The sequence below is a fragment of the Triturus cristatus genome, chromosome 6 (assembly GCF_964204655.1).
Source record: "Triturus cristatus chromosome 6, aTriCri1.1, whole genome shotgun sequence".
Classification (NCBI taxonomy): domain Eukaryota; kingdom Metazoa; phylum Chordata; class Amphibia; order Caudata; family Salamandridae; genus Triturus; species Triturus cristatus.
The window spans coordinates 148,330,337-148,351,261 of record NC_140589.1 but is presented as its reverse complement, the minus strand read 5'-3'; the positions used below and the strand labels follow the sequence as shown (position 1 = coordinate 148,351,261).

The following is a 20,925-nucleotide window of genomic DNA, read 5'->3' as shown; positions in this document are numbered from 1 at the left end:
GTTGGCTTTGGTCGGTTATGTAAAGAATACTGCAAAAAGGATACGGAGATTTGTGGCCACAGCTTGCGTTTTTGCTAAAAGCCGAGAAGAAATTAGATGGGGTGGGGATCCTGCGCCAAGGATATTGGAGTGACTTTATGATCTGGTGTATTGTAACAATAATGTAGATATTTATGCTTCCACTTTATCACCGGCATCCCACCGTACAAACATTTGGGACCCTCTCAGGAGTTACCTACAAAATGAGACTTCCATTACATAGCCTGGAATACAGATTCCTGGAAAGATGTGTCCATGTAGAAACTGTGTCTATACAAGCACTCCCTATGCTATTGATAACTGGTTCCTCACTTTTTGCCGCTGCAGTTCGGGACTCGTTGCAGCCTGTCATATATCACTCCTTTCATGGGACATTATGTCTGGACAGTATAGATGCTTTCCAAGTGTTAACAACATTCATGCATTTTGTTGTTGCCGGAGGGTGGTGGGCATGCTTAACTTGTAAAAGACTGAGTGCCGGTGTCCAGGGCTCTGCTCAGAAGCATGTGGCTAGTGCAATTACATGTTGGCACACCAAATACCAAGGATGCATAGGCCTAAATCCAACTGAAGCTTCTTCAATCCACTACCAGACACTCCCAGCATGTTTATCTCACTCGTGCAGGTTCCTGCCTTCTCCTTTTGGGACTTTTTTTCCTGTCTTACTCTTCTTCCGTCTTTCCATTTCATGTTTCCTGCCTCTCTTGGCCTCATAAATGTGTAATGCTTTAAAATATGTGCTGGTCCCCAGAAATGAGTGCTGGTGACCCCCACTGGCAACCACCGGCTCAAATTAAGCACTGGGCGTGCTCTCTATGGATCTGTTCAGGTACCCTGCGTGGGTACTGCATAACTGGCTTCTTTATCTCTTAAGCATGTAAATATCTTTAATCAAATGAATAATATAAAAAGTACTTCTCTGTGTCCCTGGTGTTTGCGGGGATGCAGACTGTTATACTGTGGACTCTATACCCAGTCCCCAGTGTTTGAGTAGGGATGTTGCCTGTCAATTGGAATCCAGGGACCAGCGGCAAAATTATAGAGTGGGGGCATGAGAACAACAACAAAGAACAGAATGCAAACAGCTGTCATTTCTGGTGATGTTTTAGGCGCAATTTGTTAAGTGCAGTGGTCTCCAAACGTTTCTGTAATAAAAGCCTCTTCAGTTCAACGCAAATCATTCTGAGCTATTGATAATGGCGTTGTAATAGTGACCACAACAGACAAGATTTCAATAGTGGCCGTCATATGGAAGATTACCAGCACTGATTACTTCAGTGTATCGGGCGGGGTTGCCAGCAGCAATGCATAAAAGGCTTTAACCATGTAGAATGCCTCTGCATGGGTAATGCATAATAGCCAAATGGGCAATGCTAAATATGAGTTATATGCCTCCCCAACGCAAAACGATTTATATTTCAAATATGTTTCAGAAATTCAACAATTTTTCTCTGAACTTCAGACTAGGGGTTCTGGAAATACACACATTTTCGTCTTGAGTACATGCTTAAAAATGTTGGTATATATATATATATATGAATTAATGAAATGAGACTTCTAAAGCACATGGCTACTCCCAGGAGTGTCCCAGCGCTGCGTTTTAAGTTGACAAGTAATGCAACCACATCAACGATATTCGATGAAAGAACCACATCTTCAGTCTTTTCCTAAACAGGTCAGAGGATGCTTCCGAACATAGCTCCAAAGGGAGTTTATTCCAGGCCACCGATCCAAGATAGAAGAGCCCTTCTGCCCATTCTCATGCGCCAGACCTTAGGGATCCTTGCCAGGCGGCCATGGACTGACTGTAGATTTTTGGAGGGGGCATAGACCTAAATCTAGCTCTAAGATAGCCTGCCCCAGAATGGTGCAGCAGTGCTCTATGGACTAGGACTAGCGTTTTGAAGAGAATTCTCTTCTTTCTCTGCATCCAGTGTAGTGTACACAGGTGCAAAGACATGTGTGTTCTTTGGTGCAGGTGAAGTAGAATACGGGCTGCCATGTTTTGGACCACTTGTACCTTGTTAACCAGATAGTCTTCAAGTCCTAAGTATAGGGCATTTCCATGAGTGACTGGATCACTCCCTTTCTTGTGGGCAGGGAAAGATAGTCTAGGCATTTTTTCAAAGTCCGCAAGAGCCCAAAGCTGACATGATCTGTGGCTGGAAAGACAAAGCATAATCAAATTTGATGGCCAGATTTTTGACTACTCCCCCCTGAGGCCCAAGGGATGGGACATATATTAATTCAACAAGCAAACACTTTAATTTAGTATGGTTGGCTGCAAACTGGAGAGCTATTTACAGGTACATAGAGAGCTATCAGTAGATCATGAGCTACTCGTTGGAGAAGCCTGATGCAGCATGTTAGGTGTTCAAGTTTTCCAATGTAACGAAAAGGTCTTTTTGTTACTGCATCAATTTTGATATCACACTGGGATCTCTGTCTACGTGGACTTCTAAGTTCTTATAAGTAGGGAATGAAAAAGGGCAGCCTGGCAGACAAAAGTAGCGTGTAACATTAATAACAATATTGATTACTTATTTTGTGGATCATGCCTCCTAATACGTACAGTAAGAAGACTAAAGTGCAAGAAGTGAGACTTGTGTGGTGCTCATCGAGAGGTAGGTGAAGATTGGGTTGGTGGACACCAAGATACAGAGAACTACCTTTGAGACAGGAAGTAGGACAACTCTAAAACATCTATGGCTTAAATGCCCAGCTCAATGGCGGCTTCTCCGCTAAGGTGGAGGAGTGTCGCCCCACTTCTTTTTGAGCAGTGCAAAAATAAAAATAAAATGATAATAACAAGTCATTATTATCATTTCATTGTTTTGTGCGGGACTGGAGCCAGGACGGGCGGGCGAGTCTGAGCTCACCACAGCAGAGTGAGGAGTGATTTACACTCCATAAGTACGCATGACTGTTTGGCCGGCCCTTTTGAGCCGGCCCAACAGTCAAACACACTTAGCATGTTCTCCTCCTGGCTGTGGTGCACAGCCCGATGGAGAACATGCCCAGGCTCTCAGGCACTGCCTGAGCGACCAAATAGGCCACTCAGACCAATTACGACACTGCTCATGCATACGAAGAGGGCAGAGGAGAAGGGAAGGGAATTTTTTTAATTAATTTTTTTATATCCATCCCTTCCCCCTTCACCAACCCTCTACCCTCGTTCCGAGGCAGCCGCCACTTCAGATCAAACATGTCTAATAAACGGATGCCATAGTCAAGAGAGTTAAATGCCGCTATATGTCTAAAAAGGGCTGAGTCCACATTCTTGGAGTACATCAGGTGAAAGCTAATTTAAGGGATTTGTCAATTGTAGTTGGTGAGGTATTTGGTGAGGTCTCTTGAAAAAGTAGAGGATGAGGGGAACAAGTTGGCAGCTGGAGTTGAAGGGTGGTTTGGCATGAAGATACACACTTTTTTGTGATGTTTCGAAGAAGGTCAGAGTGACTGCATGAGGATTGTCCTGACCAGAGACTGGCTCAAGTTGAAAGGGATGGATGGACTGTGGGGTAAGGGATAACTGAGGGCATGAGCAAAGGGTGAGTAGAGTAGAAGGGCCAGGCATGAAGTGCTAGCTAGAAGACTCCTCAGATACCTGAAGTAGACTCTGAGAGGAAAAGGCTCAGACTGCTCTTGCTACCCTGTTACACTGAATGAAGACCTCAACCATTTCAGAGTGAGTCTTGAAATAGTGCTGCCTATCGAATCCCTTCCAGGAGTCTGGATGTGGTGCATTGTAAAAGGGGGTGTGGAAATTAAGAAGGATGGTGCTTAATCAGCAAGCAGTTGCTCACGTGTGCCAGAATGTCATCCTAAACTATGATGAGGGCAGCCTCTGTGCCACATCTCACGCAGAAGGTGGTCCAGCAAGGCTCCAGGATGGAGTGGGGTTTTAGAATGGATTGGAGAAGGTTACAGTGAACTATCGAGCACTATGGAAAGGAAAAGATCCTGATGTTCCATGGACCTCCTTTTCATCTCCATCATTAGCAGAAGGACAGAATCGAACACCTCATTCCGACAAATATTTATAGATCTAATTGAGTCTTCCCTTCTTCCACCATACTAAACATCTACAATTCAAAATTAGAATAGTAAAATGCACGTGTTAGAAATGGGGGTCGCTAGTTGGCAGTGACTTGCTCCCTGTCCAAGTAGGGAGCCATATTCTGTTTAGGCTAAGGGGATTACACAGCTAAGATAAACCCTGCTCAACCGCTTAGTAGCATTGTACGAGCAGTCAGGGTTATCTCAGAGGCAATGTGTAAAGCATTTGTACATACACACACAGTAATACAGTGAAAAAACTATGGTCTGAGTCCACACCAGTTTAGAAAAATAACCAATCTTTATCTAAGTAAAACAAGACCAAAACGACAAAAATCCAACATACAAAAGCAAAGATATCACTTTGAAAAGGCTCAAAATAGCTCAGTCCATAGGAAACTATTGATGCATCACTTTTATTACAAAGTACCTGGGATGCGTCAAAATCAAAGACAAAAAACAGGTGCAGGGGAGGTGAGGCACCAGAAACCAAGAGGGATGCGTTGTTACCTTAGTCCCAGAGGAACAGAGGCGTCAGTTCCTTCTGCACGGCAGAGGAAGTGTTGCATTGATTCCCTACTGTGAGAGGAGGTGAAGCCGTCGATTTCTTGACACGGGCCTCGGGTCCGTACTGCGGGTCTACGTCAATGAAGAGACAGCGCCGAAGTACAATACTTGGAAAATCTTAGACACGCGTGGTCGATGTGGCGGCAAAACGGGCACATCAATTTTCCAGCCGCGGAGTAGGTGATGCGTTGATTTCTTAAGCTGCACAGCAGGGCCTGCGTCGGGGAGGGTGCCACATACATCGGTGACACAGTGCTCGGGACTCAGGCTGCAGCGATCATTTAGCCACACGGCAGGCGCTGCGTTGATTCTACAGCCGCACCGTGAAGAGGCGTTGGTTTTTCAACCGCACGGCATTGCTGCAGTGGGAAAAACAGGCGCTGAAGGTCGATACGTGGATTTTCTTTAGTCCTTTGTAGCAAATGCACCTCCCAGGGCCCAGATCTGGAATTGGCCCCATTTGGCAGGTCAAAAACTCCCAGCAGAGGAGTTCAGAGGCTGCAGGTGAAGTCTTTGATTGCCCCGCGACTTCTTAGCAGGAGGAAAGCATAAACAAGCCCTTGGAGAACTTTGGAAGCAGGATACAGAAAGCAAAGTCCAGTCCTTTGTCTGCCCAAGACAGAAGCAGCAAGCAGTAGGCCAGCACAACACACAAACAAGCAGAGTAGCAGTTCTCCTCCTACAGCTTCTCCAGCTCGTCTTTTCGGCAGAATCCCCTCTTAGTCCAAAAGAGTTCTGAAGTTATGGTGTCACAGCTCCAGTGCTTACACCAGTTTCTGTCTTTACAGTAGACAAACTTCAAAGAAAAGTCTTTGTAGTGCACATGACCCTGCCTTTCCCTGACCTGGCTCCAGACAGATACAACAGGGTAGTGGGGACAGCTTTGTGTGAGGACAGGCACAGCCCTATTCAGGTGTCAGTAACAGCACCTACCACCACTCCAGCTCAGGAAGACCCATCAGCTTGGTGATGGGCCATCAGGATTTGCAGAGCACACCTCAGCTTCCTTTGTGTGACTCTCTACAGTAAATGCACAAATAGCCCAACTGTCAGTCTAAACCAGACGTGGATCCCACAGGCAGGCAGAGGCACAGAATGGTAAAGCAAGAAAATCGCTAGTTTCTAAAAGTTGCATTTTCAAACAAGCAATTTAAAAACCAACCTCAATGAAAGATGTATTTTTAAATTATAAGTTCAGGGACCCCAAACTCCAAATCTCTATCTCTTCCCAAATGTAAGTTACACTTGTAAGTGGTTATAAGGCAGCTCCAATGATAACATATAGGGGGAGATAGTCCTTGCAATAGTGAAAAACGAAATTTGTAATATTTCACTATCAGGACATGTAAAACAGACCAATACATGTTCTACCTTTCAGACACTGGCGGCCCCTCCGCTAAGGCAGAGAAGCAACGCCCCACTGCTCAAATGGAAAAATAAAATGATAATAACATATTGTTATTATCATTTTAGTTTTCCTATTGCAGTCAGTGGCTCTCGGGCGGGGCAGAGCTGGCCAGAGCAGGGGAAGGAATAGTTTGCACTCCCTAAGTGCGAACAAGTGCCCTCTTGGGCCGGCCAAACATTCATGCACACTTTGCATTTGCCCCACCAGGCTGTAATACACAGCCTGGCGAGGAACAGGCCCAGCCTCCCATTTCCCATCTGAGTGCCAATCCACACGCTCAGACCAATAACAACGATCAGGGGAGCCTGGGAGCCCGGGTGCTTCCGTCTGCTTCCTGCTGCCGGACCAGAGACAGGAAGAAGAGGACGGAGGAGAGGCAGCGGCGGCCGTTTCAGATAAGAGTTTTTTGTTTGTTCCACAGTAGTATAGGTTGTATACTACTCGTCACCATGTATTTTTTGACAGGTGGCCACGCCCCTTTGACCACGCCCCTTTGGTCCGTGTGTCTATATTGGACGCGTTCCAAGTCTGATTTTAATCGGGGTTTTAATCGGTCCTTATAACGTATTGATAAGATTATAGCATTTTATTGTTTTATAGGTCGTTATTTTGTGAATCATGGCTTATAAAATGATACGGCGATGAAATCAAAAAGCGTATAAAACGATAAGTTAGGATTTGTGAATCAAGGCTTATAAAATGATACGGCGATGAAATCATAAAGCGTGTAAAACAACCAGGCATGCCCGGGCATGTCTTGCTTTAGGCATGTTTATGGGGGACTCAGTACGTATAAATCGACCAGGCATGCCCGGGCATGTCTTGCTTTAGGCGTGTTTATGGGGGCTCAGTAATCGGATATATGGGGTGCAGCTACGAATTAAAATGATATTTTATACATTTCCCATCATCACATTATTGAAAAGAATAATAACGCGTTTTAGAACAAATTGCTTTTATTAAATGTAAAATGAAAGCTCGGAGAAGTTTTATTTTGGGTCAATATTTACAATTTAATTGAAACCATTTTTTACATAACAGAAAATCACATTTTATGTAATTACAGTTTCATTATATGGAATTACATATACTGACAGCATTTAGTGACAATAGAAAAAAAAAAAGAAAATCAAGCTTATAGTTGAATAATGAGGTAGAGGTAGTTATCAAATATAATATGCACCATTGCATATAAATCACAGTATCAACAGCACACATAAAATCTGCGGAAGTTACATTAAAAAAGGAATCACAGCATATTTTTGGTACCCGGTAATAATCACAGATAGCTATAAAACATTTGTAAAGTATAGAAAACACATAGTCAAGCTTATAGTTGAATAGTGAGGTAGCGGTAGTTCTCAAATACATTATAAACCAAGACATATGAATCACAGTATCAACAGCAGACATCAAATATGCGGAAGTTACATAAATTTTTTAAAAGAGGAATCACAGCTTATCGTTGTTAACTTATAATAATCACGGATAGCGATAATACATATATAAATATAGAATTCACATATTTAAGCTTATAGTTGAATAATGAGGTAGCCGTAGTTAGCAAATACATTATGCACCTTGGCATATAAATCACAGTATCAACACTGAAAACAAAATGATGTACATAAAAATCAAGAAACCATAGCGTATTAACATCAACCAGTAATACGCAGTATGGCCACCGGGCATAAAATTATACAAAAACTATATGTTGTGATACAGATGAGGTATTTACATAAAAAAATATTTAGTTACCCAGTAAAAAGCATAGGTCTCTATTATAAGTCACGGGTGCTAAACAGACAACCATGGCAATCTCGCGAAGTGTTTTCTTTTTTTTGGCGGGAGTGCTTGGCCGTGTGTTGTTACGGGTTCGTGAGCATTGTCAGCGGTATCACGGAGGGCAAGCGTCGGTGCTCTTCGAGGGGTCAGTGAAAATGGTGATGCGGGGGGAGAAGGGATAACAAATGGTGCAACGGCGTTGTTCTTTAAATCTTCTAAGTGGATACGATGACCACCATTTCCTAGCACCGATGTCGGAATGTTCAGTTCTGCTAGGCTCTGCATGAAGGCATCCCAACCGACAGGCGCTTTATTATTTGCAAAAGAGTGTGTTTGGGTGGCGCCTCTGATCAAATCATGCAGGTTTGAACCACGTATAACATTACCTTTATAAAGAAGTTCCCCCTTATCATTCCAGAAAGCGATGTCTTTATTTTGATGAATTTTATTAAGAAGTAATTCTGCTTTCTTTTTGTGCCGGGGGTTAACGTTGTCAAGGATTTCATTAACTAGATTAAAGGCGTGTGATTCTGGCTCTCTGACCGGTGAAACGGGTGGCTCTTGACTTTCAGGCATGAATAAAGTCAGGCCCTCTTTTTCCATTTTACCATGATGGACAAAGTTCAGATACTTTTGAAGGATAGCGGTATAAAGCTTAGCTTTCTCGTGCACCGGTAAATCACTACGATGAAGAATTTCGCGCATCTCAGCGTCCAACAGATCCGTGGCTGATTTTCTAATGTCGGTATCGGCGCTTGGGGGACTCCGCATTCTGTCTAGCTGATGTTTAGGAACGAGATACATTTTTTCAATGTGAGCCATCACCGGCGGCGCAGCAGGCCCGAGAGAAGCGGGATAGCAATGCCTAGCAGCGATCCTATGAAGCCCCCAGACTGCTTGACAAGACTTTTTTTTGTTTTAATAGAGATCCTCTTATTGCTCAGTTTTTTAACAAGATTACTTTTCTTTTTAAGCACTCGGATCTGTTGAGGACTCAAAGGGACATTGCCCTTCAAGGTATTTAGGGCTATCTCCGATATCGCTGCTACTAAATCGTCAGACGCGGAGCATAGAAGAGCTTTCCTTTGTTGTGGGGATGATGAAACCAACAGTCTTAAAAGAGCTAGATTGCGCGCTATCCGGCTGGACATGGTCATGAGTGTGTTGGAGCTCTAAACTGGAGCGCTGCTTTTTATTTATCTTCTTTTTATAGCCGGGTAGGACTTTTTTAGAGTATAAGCAACAGGAAGATCCGGTGGGAAAAGCCCGGTCCTTAATCTGTAATCCTCCGGCGTGCCGGCGTTTAAATCTACAAAAAGATACCCATAGGGGCTCTGAGTGGCGTCCTCAAAGGCTTCTAGAAAGAAACTAGAGCGACCCGGGTACATCTGTCTGGCTAGAGTCGTTATTTGAAGCTTGTCTCGGGGGTTTTTGAAAAGCACCATGTACTTGGTGTTCAGAGCGATGGTTCGTGAGCTCTTACCTTGGCAGAAGACGTTTTGCACAATGTATAAAATGCTAAGATTACGATGGTGAACATACTGAGTAAAAGCTTTTTCAATTTCACCGCTGTCACAAGCAGAGGCCATTAGATCATCTACAATTAACATATTAACACTAGAGGGTGGAAATAAAATGTCATCATTTAAGGCGGCGGGGAGCCCCTCGACAAATTTGAGGTGTGGAAGCTTTAGCGCGAGTTCTTGATAGAGCCGCTGCCAACAGGAATAGGCCCACACTACGTTGGTGGGTGGCTGGGTCAGCATTTGATGCGCATTTTCCAAAAGTTTTTTTACAAAGTAACTTTTACCAGAATTGGAAGGACCTGCGAGGATGCATGAGAACGGATGTTGCAATCTAATATCCATACTTTAAACAACCTCTAATAAACTATACACACCAAAAGCGGAAAGTCCTTTTTCTCGCTAGCCCCGTGTTTACACAGAGGCTGCATAACTCTTAAAAGCCGTAGGGCAGGGTTTTATAGTCCTCTTTAAGAACGCGCTTATCATATACAACCCTCAACGTTTTGCGAAGCGGGCGTGTCTCAATATCCCAACGTTTTTTAATTCTCACAATGCAGGGGTGCTGCACTACTAAGCTTTCATCTTCTGGAACACATTCACCTCTTTCGGCGTGCTTGGCATATTGAGTGACCAGCTCTTTTAAGTTTTGAAAATTTACTTTTTCGCGGTTCTGAACATTGAGGGTGATCCCCTTCACCTTCAAGCAGATTTTACCGCCTGATAAGCGGTAACCGTAGGTTTTGGGGCCGGCTGAAACAAACTCTGTGATGTGTTCATCGGGAGGTGTTTCGCTAGTGAGTTCCCCCAGATAGTCACCCACCGGAGGGTTAACATCGCCCTTTTTGCTCACAAAAATCACAGAGTCTGTGTCGTGGTAAAGACAGCGGTCTTGAAGCAACTCCAGGAGCTTGTACAACTCCAATCTAGCATAAGCGGTGGTGAAACTGGCAATAAATATGTTAGCGTTGCATGAAGGCGGGTAATGTTCTTTGGTATACCGCCAACACACACAAGCGGTATCATCATCTATGAACTCGCAAGATGACACCTCGCAGTAGGAAGTAAAAAAGTACTGATCAAATTCATCCGGCTCTGTCACTAGAGTAGTTTCTGAGCGGTCTTCTCTCTGCCCCAGTTTTCCCCATAGAGAGTTGAGAAACAGTTTAGCAATCTGTCTTTTAGTGGGGTTCACATGGATTTTATTAGAGCGCAATCGAATACCCTCTTTCTGAAAATATTCCCTCCGGTACTTCTGTTTCTCGGCATTATCACTACACCACTGGGGGTAACCCGAAGCTTCTTGCTTGTCTCTAAGGTGCAAGTTGATGTAGTCGGTAAACAGATCACTAGAAACATTTTCAAAATGCCATATCTCATAAATGCGATCTATCACATAGCCTTTTTTCAGAGCTACATTCACTTCTACAGTGCACCAGGTGCCGGTCAGAGCACGTTCGTCATCAGAGTGATCACACCGGAAGGTCTGTCTGGCTTCTGTGCAGGAGCGGCACAGGGTAAATAATAGTTTTCCCTCGAATCTGTAAGGAAGCACCGGGAAAAAAAGTCCTCTAGGCGGACGAATTCTACATCTGATTAGACCGAAATACATTTGAGGGGCTCCAAAATCTTTATAAAGGATCTTAGGATGTCCCACAGGGTAGACTTTTGTCTTGTTAACAAAGGGGTATAAGCTGGTAAAATCATAGTAAAAAATCTTTTCATCACCAGAGGCCTTTCGATAAAGAGTAACGGCGTTGGTTCGTCCTCCGTAGAGAGAATCACGCGGTTTCAAGGGCTCGGGTAAGTCACGATCCTTGATAAAAGTCTGCAGATCTAGATTACATGTTAACTGCTCACGCCACGCGTGTTCCCAAATACTTCTGACGTTGAAGCCGCGTCTTTTTAAAAACTCCTGTTTAATAGTTGTGCGGTTAAGCAACTGACCATATGTACAACCGGTCATCTTGTTAAAATCGTTTCCGGCGTAACAAATTGGACAGCCGTGAAAAAAGCAACCATTAAATTCAAAGGCAGTAGGGACCCCGTCAATATTGGCATAACCATCTAAAAAATAGGACCCAATTTTAAGCTCCCCGCCCCTCAAAGCGTGACGGATGGTGATTTTTTCACTGTATTCCAAATACATCAACCATTGAATAGCGGGTGTTGAGAATCTCTTTTGCTGTCTGTGATAATTATCACGAGGTAGCAACGCTAATGTGTAAGGTTTTAAAAAACAAAATCTGAACATCGCCAAGCAGACTGAAGCTAAAGTGATGTACTGAAAGGGGTCGATGAAGTCAACATAGGCATACTCATTGGCCTGACCCGGGTTCACCAAGATTTGCTTGCTAGACATGGCAATGACGCCTTCTCTAAAGCGGATACACGCCTCTCTTAAAATGTTCACATCTTGTTGGCAGTAATGAGACAGCTCCTTCTGGAAATCAAACTCCCGATCTTTGTTCGATTCATACCAGGACACAAATTCTGTTTTCTCAGAGGGTGACATATAGTTTACACCGTAAAATTCTGCTGAGGGCATAGCACCAACGTATTTTTGGTTCTGCAAAGTGTTAAAGTAATGCGGGAAATACCCTTTAGACTCTTGGAAACCCATTGCCTGTGGAAGTTTACTGAGTTTCATGGGCAAAAAGTTTATAGAGTCTATAAACCTGATATTGAGTACTTTGGTTGTAACGCACATGAGCTTTCCTCCCTGAGTGATCAGTGACATTGCCACCTTTTCAAGCACTAGAGCTTTCACTACAAAATAACAGTCATATCCTTTAGAGAAATGTGCGAGAAAACTATAGTTTTGAAATCGGGGTGTAATGAATGTGTTGATAAAATCATTGACGCATGTAGGACCTGAAAACTCCCAAGTAGGCTCACCATTAATATGTCTGGCAAAAATATAATTTGGCTCGTGAATGATATTTTCCTGACGGCACTCCATATCGTAGAATATATAATCATTTGTTTTGGTCGGCGGTTTGAGTCTGCTCATAAAGCAGAGATGTGAATCAAATGAAAACACCCGGGCTTTACAGACACCGCATTCAAGGCCTTCGCATTCATGACTTTCGGGGCCGTAGAGACCGCACGAATCACACAACTTTTTGCTGAGACAGCTCACCTCCCCCGCCACGGCTAAAGCACGATGACGCTCTAAACACTCCGAAGAACGACAAAACAGTCGACACCGCGGACACCTTTGGAGATCGTTGGCAATGTCATGGCAATCGTTCGTAACGCACGCTTTGCAGAAGTCTGCGCACGAGTGATTGTATTTGTGGGTATAGGCCGAATGGCAATATTCGCAGTAATACCTAGCGCCGAGGAATTTTTTTATATCTTTCACACCGTAAAAATGGCTTTCATGTAAAAGAACAAACAGAATTTTAGATTTGTTGGCGGTACCGCTGGTGAAATAACGCCAGCCGCCTTCGTGATATAATACTTTAATCGTCACACCCAAGTAATTTTCAAATGCTTCTATGTCTTGCAAAGAGACATCCGTATCTGGGGGGATGTTTAGGGCATCGTGCATTAACTGTGCCTGCTCTGTCAACGTTCTATCCGTAGATTGACCGTGAGCCAATAACCCTGCCAAACACCCCGCCAGGCACAAATTTCCAGCTGTGTTGTTCAAATCAATCAACCATCGACGTTTCTTTTGAATGATCTTAGTAAACAATACAGAATTTAGAGCCCGTCTGGCACCGCCGCCCCTACTTTTTATCACAGTCACAACAAGTGTTAAACTTTGTGACCCCAGAATCTCTGCATTGCTATTCATCATGTCAACAATTTTGTTTAAGAAATCTGAGGCATCTAGGTCGTGATGCGGTAGCCTGCGAGTGTAAAAAGAGTTAGCCAGACCACCGCCGCTCAGGCGAATTTGTACATAATCGTTGGGGCCTATGTCTGGGGCCATTTGGTCCAGCAGCAGTTGGATAGAGTTAATAACCGCTTCTAGGGCCAGTCTAATAGAATCTATGAGATGAAGATTGACAAAACGAAATTCTTCATAAAATTCTATAGCTCTAAATTTTTTGATAACTCTTTGATATTGTCGCACGCTTTCTAAAAACACCGGCGCAGGGTTGTTACTGATGCTAGAATTATCGCAAGCGACAGCTGTTCTCTGAGGTGTTTGCTCTAACTGCGTGGGGCTCGGTGGTAAATACCCATTGTTGCTTTGAATATTACGGCGTATATTTCTCAAATGGTTTTTGGCTCTTTTTAGGTTTTTGGCTAACCGATTTCTGACTACTTTAGCGGCTAACCATTTCTCTTTACGTTTGGCGACTGTAGTTTCAGACCTTCTCGGCGACCTATGCTCTTTGGGGGTCATTATCAGTTTCCCGAGTCGAGACTCAAGGAATCAAGGTTGGCTTGGGCATCTGCTAAAATAGATGCGAGTGAAGTCTGAGTATTTTGGATCACGTCCTCTACTGCTAGTTTGACATCTGTTATGCCGCCGATATGTCCGGAAGCTTCCTGTACACGTAGAACATTAAAAACGGATGAACTGACGGGTGCAGAGTTCAAGCCTAATCCTTCTAGGGTATTTATTAGGGGAAAAATGGCGTAAATTGCCTGAAGTACAGCCGCGTCGCTGGGGAGTGAAGCTTTAACAGCAGCAGCAGCAGCAGCCCCACTGCGGGGGTCAAGTGGTGTCTTTATCTCAACGTTAAGTGATTTTTTGACACTTAGGACGTCATCTATGGCGCGTGAGGAGACAGAGGACTCTAGCTGATTTTGAGCAGTTACTAAAGCAGCTGAAAGTGATTTCTCTAAATTTTGCTGTATAAGTACGATGCCTGCTTTGATGCGTTCAATGGCTTGTATCTGAGCTACTGTATCACGATTACTTAAAGCAAAAATAATAGCTTCGCAGAGAGGTGCTGTGTTCAGAGTGCTTCCCCTAAGGTTTGTTATTAAAGGTAAAATATCGTGGAATGCTGATGTTGCTGCGGTAATGTTTAGGGGTGGTGTGGGGTTATGTCTAGGAGCTTGTAGCGCCGCGGCGGACGCCCCGTTTGCTGCAGCACTGTGGGCAATTTCAGTCTTTAAATTATGGTGAATAGCACCTGGTGCGACCCTTACTGGGGGGATGGTGATGGCTGGTCCTCCTCCTATTGTAACATCTGTGTGACACCCCCCTTGTGAGCGTGGGTTCTTGGAGCATTCGCTGTGTACAGCTGGTCCTGCTTTTGATCTGTTTTGTTGAACGGGTACATTCGCGTTTTCCCCCCAACAGTCATCATCGTCAAGCAGCGAAATTATTTCTTGTTCATCGGGGGGAATAATGGCGTTTGCTGGTTGCGCATGCAAGTTCTTTGATGGTTGAGAGTGAGACTTGGGGGTAGGAGTAGGTGGGGGGTGCACTAATACCGGAGTATCGCTGCAAGGGTGCGTTGTGACACCTAGAATCTGTTCTGAATTTCGGCTGGGGAGAACGCAACCAGGGGTAGGCGTGTTTGAATTCGAAACCTGGAAGGTCTGTAGAGTAGCAGAATTGTTATCATTAGCATTCGCTTTCCTATTGCGCTTTTGATCACCCTTTTCTTTACAGCCAGAGTGTCTCTTTCTCAAACCGCCACCATTTACAGACACCGGTGGAAACTCATGCAATGCAGGCCCCCCAACAGTACTCCCCCCAAAACCACCCTGCAATGTTTGTGGTGGCCCTCGCCGCCTCGCTTCTTTACGCTTCTGACCTTTGCTTTTCAGATCGTCAGGCGGCAACCTTGAACTCCTTTGTACAACCGGTTGTTGTGTATTTGATTGCTGCACGTGTTGGATGGAGATTGCATCATCAGTTTTATCTAAGTAAGAGCAAAAAACACAATTTTAATTCAAGCAATGAACAGTCGGAAGAGTCCTCAATAGTCATCAGTGCTACAACTAGACTGAGAGTGGCAGCGCAAGCTCGCTGGTGGCAGCACACACACACACACAAACACACACACACAAACACACACACACACACACACACACACACACTCACACACACACGCACAAGCACGCGCACATCAGCATGGTCTATGATAGAACATACTACCAGTAGAAAAGAGAATTAATTCTTACCAGCATGCGCGCTGAAGCCGCAAATTTGACTGGCTGCGATAGGATTAGGGCCTTCAAGCGCAGTGTCGAATAAAAGTGCGTCTGCCGCCTCGGCCACTTCCTGCGAAGACAAAAATGCAAACAGCTGTAACACATTTCCTATATCGGTTTAAATTAAATTACTTGAAAGCACCGCTATACGTATTTACAAGCTCATGCAAACAAAAGCACACACACACACACACACACACACACACACACACACACACGACCGCAGAAATAGACCCAGACCTTAGTTGTCAAATTATTTGCTTTTCAAGCCGCAGCTCAACCCCGGCTCGCTGGCCCCAGGCTATATAGTGACATTATTTAAGACCTCGGGCGCTATTAAATCATGATCTGTAAAGCAAGGAGGCGGACTAGTCCTTGACTTAAAAACACGGATCAATGAGCAGATAGTCTTTGAGGTAAGAGCATGTGCAAAATCTAAACACGCCGAGTATCATGTCATATTTCCTATTGCTTAAAATGCCAGCTGTTGTAACATTACTAAAAACCTTTTGACAGAGGAGCGAAAGACTTAATTAGAACCACATGCTAGAACATTTCAGACGGGGTCCGGCAAAAAAACCAAACACACACACACACACACACACACACACACACACACACACACACACACACGCTTTTTTTTATGCATCTTTCACGGTTCCTGACTAGCAGTTACAGTTAATTCAAAACACCCCGAGTTTCACCTAATTTTATCTATTGCTTAAAACCTTTTGACAGAGGAGCGAAAGACTTAATTAGAACCACATGTTAGAACATTGCCCGGGACTTCGGTCTAATTCGTCTTAGTGTGACAGTCTGAGCCGGAAAAAAAGCTTACATCCCTGATAAAAAAGCATTTAACCTTTGAGAGATGACGCTAATAGAAGCGCAACTTCAAAAAGAGCTAGAGGATTATATAAAAAACATAAAACAATCTTCTTACCAACAATTCTTGGTCCTCAGACATGTTCATAAATGGAAACGGTGCTCAGTCATCAGGTGGTGAAATCTTTCAGGGGCTTCAGCTTTTCAAGCGCCCGATGTGGTGGGAGAATGAAGGTGTCACCAGCGCCGTTGGTTGGAGCGTCGTAGCTTTCCTGAGAGCTCCAGCCTGAATGTTCTTGCAGACCTCACGTTTTATACCCAAAACCCGACAGTTTCCCGCCACAATTCACAACGGTACAATCCACTAAGCATTTCAGGTTGAATATAAACAGCTGCGCGTTAACGTGGCAGCTAGTTGCTGAAAAAAAGTCAGACTGCCAAGTAAAGTTAGGCCCCCCTTTTTTTTTTATTCATATTTTTTGCAAACCTCGACCGGACACTAGGCACCATATGCGTACAATAACCTGTCTAAGCATTTCAGGATGAATATAACAGCTGTGCATTAACGTGGCAGCTAGGTGCTGAAAAGAAGTCAGACCGCCACGTAAAGTTAGGCCCCCTTTTTTTTTTATTCATTCATTTTTTTTTGCAAACCTCGACCGGACACTAGGCACCATATGCGTACAATAGCCTGTCTAAGCATTTCAGGATGAATATAACAGCTGTGCATTAACGTGGCAGCTAGGTGCTGAAAAAAGTCAGACCGACACGTAAAGTTAAGGGCTTTTTTCATGCAATTTATTTAGATACATTTTATATCACAGAGTAAAAATGTTCGGTACAAATATGATTTTAAAAGTCCAATGAGAGCGTAAAATAGACCTTGTGGATGTCTGCTAGTTATCATAAACACTGTAAACATACATATTATCAGTGAATGAAATACAATTTTGCATCGGTCTGTTATTTACACGGCCTCTTTTCAATCTGCGTAATTGCCTCAACACAAACCTTGTTACTAGAGCATCATTTGCCTTCAAATCAGCTGAATACATTTTTAAAATGCTTTCAAAGTCTACACCACGGCATCTATGAAATAAATAAAACAAACAATGTGCCCCGCAGGTAAATGATACATCATCCTGAATCTGGTTTTCATGAAATGTTATTAGGCCTGAAGTGTTTCTTTTTAAAAATTGCCATATGGTATTGGGGTACAGATAACTGTTTGGTGGCACGCCATAGGAGTCAAAAAACTCAGAGTCCTTTTCCGTTAGAAATATTGCTAACCAGTGTCGACCCCTTTGATCTTTACCGTCTGTATTAACTATTAAATGAAGCGGTCGCTGGCGATTACCCAGATACATTGGTAGAGTGTCAGCTGCGAATACACCTAAAAATGAATGTTTTGCCGTCTCGTCTTTGGCGAGAAAACGTTCCAGTTGCCACGTATTCATCACATATAGTCGATTAGCACCTCTCGCCTATGGTTAATCTGTATAACATTCTGAAAGACAGCGTAAATCAGAAGGTTTATAGTAGACGGTAGAGCGGCGCTAAAACGGAGCTCCAGACGTACATTGCCTGATTTTTGTATCGAAAAATGGCCGCCACCCACGTCGTTGTCAGGGCATAGATCGAAAGCCAGCATAGAATAGCCTTTCGAATACTCTACACGATCCACAAAGAAGGGTCGGTCTGATGCGTACTTCCCAGCAACTTGCAGCACACCCAAATATTCTCTAGCCACACCCCCAGTTCCAAATGACGGCGTGTATGGTTTTGCCGGTATAGCTTGGCCGTCTACGGAGAGGCTGCTGTGAGATATATTATAATGCTTGAAATTAAAGGGGTTTCTGCCATATTCACCGCTAAATGCTGCGTTATCGACCAGCGCTACTATTACAGTTCTTGGCAAAAATCCGAAAAAAATATTCTCAGTATTCGATAGTAGCGCACCGGCTGGGATGCTGAACACTTTGAGCTCCACTCTTTCGATGGGGTACTTGGCATTACTGGTTAACAGAGTCTCGGCGTGAGCTAAACGCACCACCGGGCTCACTTTGACACGTTTCACAAATAGTGACGCCGCTAAGATATGCACTTTGTAATTTTCTGCGTCGCCGCTCATTAAGCAAAAAGTGTCTTTATTTCGAATCAGTTTAATCTTCACATCTAGACCGTTAAGCATTAATTTGTCTTGGAAAAATAAATCGCAGTGTAATTGCCCAATCAGTTCCACTTTACGACTTCGGGCTGTAAAGCTAGCTCTGCTCTTAAATCCCGCGTTAGCACCGGTTAAAGTCGTGTCCTCGTGCTCTCCAGCGGTGTCTCTGTAGAAGAGACCTGCAGAAAGTTGGCGTTTTAAAGTGGGGTCCCCATAATTAAGTACCGTTTCGAGATAAGCCCTGTATGGATACGTGTTGTTTGACTGGCTGATGAGCCGGTCGCCGAGGCTCACATCCAGTTGGTTAAAAAGTGAGGCTATGGGGTATGGAGAAAACGCCACTCGGGCTGCGGCGTCCAAATCGGATCCGTCTGCGTTAGTAATTTTGCACGACAGATAAATCAGGGTAGCTGAAAGGTCCAGGTAGTCATCCGACCGAGCTATGAAGAACTCTAAGGGGGCTGTGTCTGACAGGGCTGAAAGTGGCGGTACTTCGACATATAGAGAACTTTCAATGCTGGTTTGCGTTGGTGGTACTTGGAATAGGTCCAACTCTGACTTTGTGCATTCCTGGGAACCGCAAGGGACGGAGGCCATGGTCCGATTTAAAATATGTTGCCCTTAGAGACTCGTTTTTTTCCGTGTCTTCTCCGGGTCTTAAGCGAACTCTTTTGAGCCGGTCGCCGGCGCTTCACAACGCTTTGAAGGAACGCGGGCGGCCCCCTTAGTGATACACCCCTTTTTCTCTTCCTTCCTCTTTCGAGATAGATTAAACCTGAGCCTTCTTGACCCGTTTTGGTAAACTTTTTCATCACCGCCCCCGAAACGTGCCCTGCGACGTCTCGGGCAATATTTGCTGCAGCGGTTTTCACGTGCGGTTTTACCAACTGGAACCCTCTTCTTAAAAGCGGTACTGCTTTTCTGAAAAGGCTTCTGAATATACCGCCAACACCCGCCCCGTACATAATAGGTGCCCCGTGGAACCCCGGGAGGCCTGAGCCGGCTTGTGCTCTATAGTAATCCCTATAGAGCGACGCGTCGCCGTAATTTTCAGGTAAAATCATTATTCTAGTACACTTCACCACGTCGCGGCCTGAAATGAAGCTTCGCTATGACTTTACCCACTTTAAATCTTATATTAGTGTTCAAATCGTCCTTCAGTTCCAAAGTTATTGTGTGAAAATGTTTTTTGCTGATCGGTACATAATCTCTTTTGGTGTAAATGATGTTTATCATGCTATTATTCTTGCCTGTGATTTCCACGCACCGGAGGAGAGGCACGTAGCTATCCCCCACTCTCTGATGCTCTATCACGTCGCAGTATACAAACATCATATAAAATCCGCCGTGTACATCCGTGTAGGCTTTCCCCGCTGATGAAGAGTGGTGAACGTTAGGCGTCAGCCCCAACACTCTCCCCAGTTTTTCACGCACCAAAATACCGTAGTCTTGAGCATTCCTCAACTGCACTTTTCGAAGTCGTGGTTCATACGTTAATCTAAGGTCAACAAGTTCCGATATGTTACCAATGGATTTATTCATTACTTCTACAATGTCTCGTATGTTGTCATAGTGCCCCGGCGGGAAAGAAAGTTCGTGGGCGCTTTCCTTCTTGCGTACCACCGTAAATCTAACATCCTCTGTTTCAAAAGTGTCCCACGTGTGCGGGTACTGAATTTCTGTTAGGGCCACCTCCCAATCTCCTTGTAGATGAATAGGTTTTGCTAGTTTCACCGTAAAATTTGAAATTTTGTTATTAGGGAAAGTGTCCAAAGACGCGTTACTCGGGAGCGTCAGATAAAAAGGTCCGACCTCCATGGCGCTTCCGCGGTACCTAAATGCCTATATCCGCTGTTGTAGACTTTGTATATCCTTTAATTCACTCTCAGAGACCCAACTATTAAATTTATCAGGCCATCCCCGCCATTTAACTAGGCACTGTCTTTGTGCCCCGTGCCCCTTCTTTGCCAAAACGTTCTCAATACGGTACACACGATCTTGATCCTGTTTTATTTTTTGCAGCTCTTCTTTGTAAAAACACCCTTCGACCTCCTCCCCAGCATAGTCTTTTAAGTTAAAAACTGTAACGCCTGAATGCTTGGAAATCTTGTCTATCACAAAGATCTCATCTGTAAAAGTCTGCTCATACCCCTTTTGAAATACCCCCTTGCATCTAGATACCCTAACATGATCACCTTTTTTGAGAGTGTTTTTTGAAACAGGGTTGTTGGTGAACACGGACCCGTACACAGTTCTCCAAATTTTCAACTCATTTTGCGGGGATACTTCTACAGGGGACGTCTTAATGGTTCTATGATAGCTATGATTGTAACTTTCAATAAAATCTTGTAAACGATCTATATAACGAAATGTGTTGTACGCTGTAAAATACCGCCAAATTCGTGCCTTGAGAGTTCTGT

General features: G+C 44.1%; 2 protein-coding genes across 4 annotated transcripts in view; both read right to left on the bottom strand.

Moving 5' to 3' along the window:
- TOGARAM2 (TOG array regulator of axonemal microtubules 2) overlaps positions 1-20,925 on the bottom strand; it is a 382,090-nt gene that overhangs the window by 122,399 nt on the left and 238,766 nt on the right. The gene's annotated exons all lie outside the window — the stretch shown is intronic.
- On the bottom strand, positions 13,747-19,102 carry LOC146816533 (uncharacterized). Its single transcript, XM_085609070.1, has 3 exons — positions 18,298-19,102; positions 15,484-15,621; positions 13,747-15,221 (listed from the first exon to the last, which is right to left on the bottom strand). The coding sequence occupies exons 1-3, from the start codon at positions 19,100-19,102 to the stop codon at positions 13,747-13,749; spliced, it is 2,418 nt and encodes an 805-aa protein (XP_085465196.1).

Excerpts from the sequence above, each read along its gene's own strand:
- LOC146816533 (XM_085609070.1), bottom strand. The coding sequence starts at position 19,102 with ATGGCCTCCGTCCCTTGCGGTTCCCAGGAATGCACAAAGTCAGAGTTG. Across the intron at positions 15,622-18,297 it reads AGTGTTCAGCATCCCAGCCG|GAAATGTGTTACAGCTGTTT; the intron begins GTGCGCTACTAT and ends AAACCGATATAG. Across the intron at positions 15,222-15,483 it reads CGGCTTCAGCGCGCATGCTG|ATAAAACTGATGATGCAATC; the intron begins GTAAGAATTAAT and ends GCTCTTACTTAG.